The 5,056-nt window shown below is 38.3% G+C and overlaps 1 protein-coding gene across 1 annotated transcript; it reads left to right on the forward strand.

The window, feature by feature from the left end:
* The first annotated feature begins 675 nt into the window (after positions 1 to 675).
* LOC129260690 (golgin subfamily A member 6-like protein 22) lies at positions 676 to 2,184 on the forward strand. The gene has a single exon (XM_054898643.2). The coding sequence runs from the start codon at positions 676 to 678 to the stop codon at positions 2,182 to 2,184; it is 1,509 nt and encodes a 502-aa protein (XP_054754618.2).
* Positions 2,185 to 5,056: the final 2,872 nt, after the last annotated feature.

The raw sequence follows: 5,056 nt of genomic DNA on the forward strand, positions 1-5,056 counted from the left end.
ATTTACACTTTGTCATTAATCCTCATGCATTATCAACTATGCGTTAAAAGCAGGTGACTCTATAACCTACAATGTAGATAATTTTCTCCGTTGCATTTATTTTCATGTCGGAAATGTATGATCAGATTACATCAGGGTAGACCTACTTCTTTTCTGTTAATTATCATTGTTTTAGTACAACTTAAGTTAAATATGATTTGGATTATATATACAGCAATCAGTGGTGGATCTCGTGCCAAATAAAAAGTGAGGACATTTTTTAATATCTTATTTTGCCTGTCAGATTTTACGTGGACGAAATGATCTTCAATTATTGGTGAAAACCTTTTTTTTTTCTTTTTTGTTGCTTGTCAAATTTTACTCGGGGAAATGTGCTCCCCTCTTTTAGAAAAAGCTGGATCCAGCCCTGGCAGCAATGATTATTAATGATCGAAGCCTATTCAAGATATTTTGATAAAAAAGACTAATAAGTTTAAGTCGTGCACGATAAACTAAAGTGATCCCCGTATTCTTGTAGATAAGTGTTGTATTTTCAAAAGCAATAACATTAATTTCATTCCATAATTATGTCCTTTATTCTCATTAGCAAATCGCGTCGTGCCGAAATTTCAGCAGGAGCTTGAGCAGTTTCTTGCCTGGGATGAATATACATATTTGTATGAAATTCAGACAGACATGCTTGACGAGTTTATCCAGTGTCTGAAAGAAGAAGGAGAAGTAGAGGTGACTCATGGACAGGAAGTCAGATGCGGGAAAGAATCAGAGGGAGAGAAAATAGAGGAGTTGGAGACAGAGGGGAAGGAGACAGAGCAGGAGGTAAAGGCCGAGGAGAAGATGGATAAACAGGAGGAGAATTTGGAAGAGGAGGAAGAAGAGGAGCTGACAGAAGAGCAGATGAAGGAAGAGGAGGAGGAGGAGGAAAAGAAGCAGACAGAGGAGGAGAAGGTGGTGCCAAAGAAGGAAAAGCTAAAGGAGGAACGGAAGACTGCAGAGCTAGAGATGAATGCAGAGGAAGGACTGGAAAGAGAGCCGATGGAGGAAGAGCTAATGGAAGATGATCAGTTGGAGACAGAGAAGGTGGAGCCGAAGGCTAAGGGGGAGGAGCTGAAGGCCGCAGAGATGAATGTAGAGGGAGGGCTAGAAGCAGAGCCGATGGAGGATTGGCTAACAGAAGATGAAGAAGTGGAGGCTGAGAAGGTAAAGCTGAAGGCCAAGGAGGAGGAGGAGCCGCAGGCTGCAGAGATGAACGCAGAGGAAGGGCTAGAAGTAGAGCAGTTGGAGGAGGAGCTAAAGGAAGATAAGGAGGTGGAGACAGGGAAGGTAGAGCTGAAGGCTGAGGAGGAGGAAGAGGAGGTAAAGGTTGCAGAGATGAATGCAGAGCCGATGGAGAAGATAGGAATGGAGGAGGGGCTAATGGAAGATAAGGAGGTGGACACAGTTGAAGACAAGGTGAGGACACAATGTCATGAGCTTGAGGCAGATGAGGAGAAAGTGGAGACAGAAGAGGAGCTTAAGGCAGTAAAGGAGCAGATGGCGGCAGATGAGGAGGATCAGATATTGAAGGAGAAGGTGGAGGCTGAGGAGCTGACAACACAGGAGATGAAGGCGGAGGAGCATGCAGAGAAAGAGGAGATGGGGAAAGATGAGAAGGTTGAAGCAGACGAAGAGGAACTTGAGGAGGAGATAAAGACCGAGGATGAGGGAGAGGTTAGTGTCAAGGGAAGAGACATGATGGCAGATGAGATGCTGAAGGCAAAGGAAGAGATAAAGGGAGACGAGGAGCAGATGATGTCAGGGAATGATACATTGGTAATCACTTCCTTGAACAACGTCACAACGGAGAAGAAAGGGGTGGACGATGAACAGAAGCTGCCAGAAATGCTTGAGGAATCAACAGAGTTTGCCGAGTCCTTTTGGAATGAGATGTGGACGGAGGAAGTGAAGCTGGAAGAGGAGGAGAGGCAGAAGAAGATGGAGAAGATGGAGGACACAAATGAAATGGAAGATGAGATTTCTGATTTGCAAGACTTCAAAGAGGAGGTGAAGATGAGCGGAAAGGATGACAATATCAAGAAGGAAAGTGATGGGGATATCACTGACCAGAGAGTCGATAATGGAAGGAGACTGAAATGGTGGAAGAGACTTTGCTGTTTTGGTTGGCGAAGGAGAAGAAGACGCACTTGAAAACATTTGATTGAAGAAATTGTACAAAATTGTCAATAAATTGTAAATTAACCTAAAGAAGTGTTTATATCTAGCATTTCACTTGCAGAGCTTTAATAGGCAAACCAAGCTAAAACGTATGTGATGTGAACAGTAAAAATAAGACACTGAAAATTTCATCAAAATCTGACAAGGAAAAACAAAGTTATGACATAATTATGACATTTTTGCATATCGTTGAAACAGTTCTATGGAATGTCTTCATGAATATGCATCAGCAGCTAGGCTGCACGATGCAATGTCCCAACTTCTAATGTATCGTATTATATGAAATCATATTCATTCATATTTGTCCTCCCAGAAAAAAAATTGATTCACTTCTGGTTTGACATGTAGGCCTAAGATGATGATTGCTGACATTTAGGTTATTACAAGGGAGACATAAAATAATTTTGATTTCATATAACAACAAAGGAAAAAGGAAAGTGGGGACATGACATCACCAGCCCACCGAATGAATATTCATGATGACGTGCATTGATGTTTTCACAAAATATTGCTGCAGTCTAAGATTTAAACATTTCGCTAATCGTTCTCAGATTTTGATAAAATTTTCAGCGCTTTACATTGCTCTGTAATTTTATCTTCATAATTATTTTCAGTCCGGAGTACCCCTTGGGTAGAATGAGTGGAAGAGATTAATAAGAGAGTGGAAATAATGGGGAAGGCAAAAGAGGGGTGGGGAGAGAATACAGAGAAATAATAAAGCAAGAGAGAGAGGGGGTAACGGATTTGGAAAAAGTATTTTTTATATAAACGGGAGGTATTTTGAGATATCGAATGACCTAAATCAACACATCAGAGATGAAAAATACCAAACCCTTTCATGTAAACAAAGCTAGGCCTGCGAAAGGAATGATTCAAGAAAATAAATCTTGCAATATTTCTTAAAAGTGATTTGAATCACTCGACTCGAGCCGTATGTAGCAGCTACGTTAACAAAAAAATTAATATATTCAAACGATTATATATGTTGGAAGTGTACGGAAGCTCGGAAAAATTGTAATTTTAAAATGTTTAAATTCTGTTGGGTTGAATTCGAGACAAATTTCAGGACACAATATGGCTTAGATAATATTCTCAACATGCTTAATGACCATGTTTTATGTTCATATTTCCAATCACATGTATATATTTTCATAACAAATCACTTTTCAGTTTTCCCATGAAACTGGCACGTCGTTATCAAAAGCTTCAAGTGCATTCTGTTGAACTTCTATAGACATGATAGAAATGGAAAGGTTTTTTTATGGGCATTTTAAATGAAGTGTTGCAGCCGTCTGATCAAAGTTATCATAGAGATGGGTATAAAATTATCTAGCTATTGTCAACAGGTGGCGCGCCACTATACATTGTCAACATACGGCACCGATGATCAAAAGATTTCATGAGGTAACGACGACGTATTATTTGACATAAAAAATGCGACGATCGCTTAAGAGTTAAGGCCCCTAAAAGTTGTTTGGTTGTGCAATGAATTATTTTTTTTAATAAGGCAGATCAACAGGGATTTTTGTAAAATTTATTATTCTTTTTACATATACAAATACATAAAAATCATGAATATTCCAAGAATTTAGATATATTATACGTAATTTGAAGGCTCCGGCAGCTATATCATGTACAGTATATTGTATTTTTATTACTTTACTTTTGAATGCTACGATTTGATTTGGGGCGGTGGGTTGAGTACAACCGAACATTTTGTTTTGCCTTATATACTGGAACGGGATATAGGGTACACTCTTGAAATAGTTGTGCAAAAATGCCCAACTTTAAACCAACCCTAGGCAACATACTTTCCTCACCGTGACAATTATTGGTTAAAATCTGCCCAAATTGGGTAATAAAAACTAATAATAGGGAAATAAATTTGCTCGATTGGATAATAATTGACCAGAATATATATATATTTTTTACCAACATACATTACCCAACACAGTGGACAGTATGTTGCCCAACATTTTAAGTGTGTAGGCCTAGTCTGTGATGTTAAATTCTAAAATGTTATGTGCAGTCAGTGGAGGGGTCTAGGTAGGGGCACATCTGACTCATTCCCCACCCCCTTTTCAGAGACATAAACATATTCGTTGGTGGAAAATGTCTTTTGCTGGTAATTTTTTCTTTACATAACCACCATCAATGGGGAGTGAAGACTTTTTTTTGCTTATCATTTTTTTTAATGAACAAAAATGCCCCCTTGGAATCCTAGATCCACCTCTGTATGCAGTATTCCTTCAGAGTGTTCCATACATACTGCACACATATACACCCTCACTCACACACATACACACACACACCCTCACAACACACACACACACACACCCTCACACACACACACACACCATCACACACCATCACACAAAGCGAGAGAGTAGTGTCTACCAATATTCACATTATCTTTTACATTCTATGGATGGATTGTCTTAAGAGACGAAGTCAAATATGAATTGAAATAGGATTGGACTTTGTTTATAATCAATTCATCATGATTTAAAAAAAATCAGAAATATACTTAATTGAAGAAAAAAAAAGAACTGTACAGTGCAGGGATGTGAGGCAAATTAACCAGTTGAACACTAAATCATTCTACATATTTAATGGAAAAAAAAATTGCATGTTACTATCCACAATCCTTCATTATATAGTCAATATTCATGTAAATTTCAATTAAATTTAGGATACAAACTAAAAATTGATCGGATTAATGTTGAAAATAATTGTCAAACCAACGAAACATTGTGGACATCATTTTTTTCTAAGCAATAATTACTTAATGACAGTATTAACTAATATGCAGCTCACACACAATCATATTGGCCTTATCATTCAT

Source organism: Lytechinus pictus, unplaced genomic scaffold (genome assembly GCF_037042905.1).
Source record: "Lytechinus pictus isolate F3 Inbred unplaced genomic scaffold, Lp3.0 scaffold_19, whole genome shotgun sequence".
NCBI lineage: Eukaryota > Metazoa > Echinodermata > Echinoidea > Temnopleuroida > Toxopneustidae > Lytechinus > Lytechinus pictus.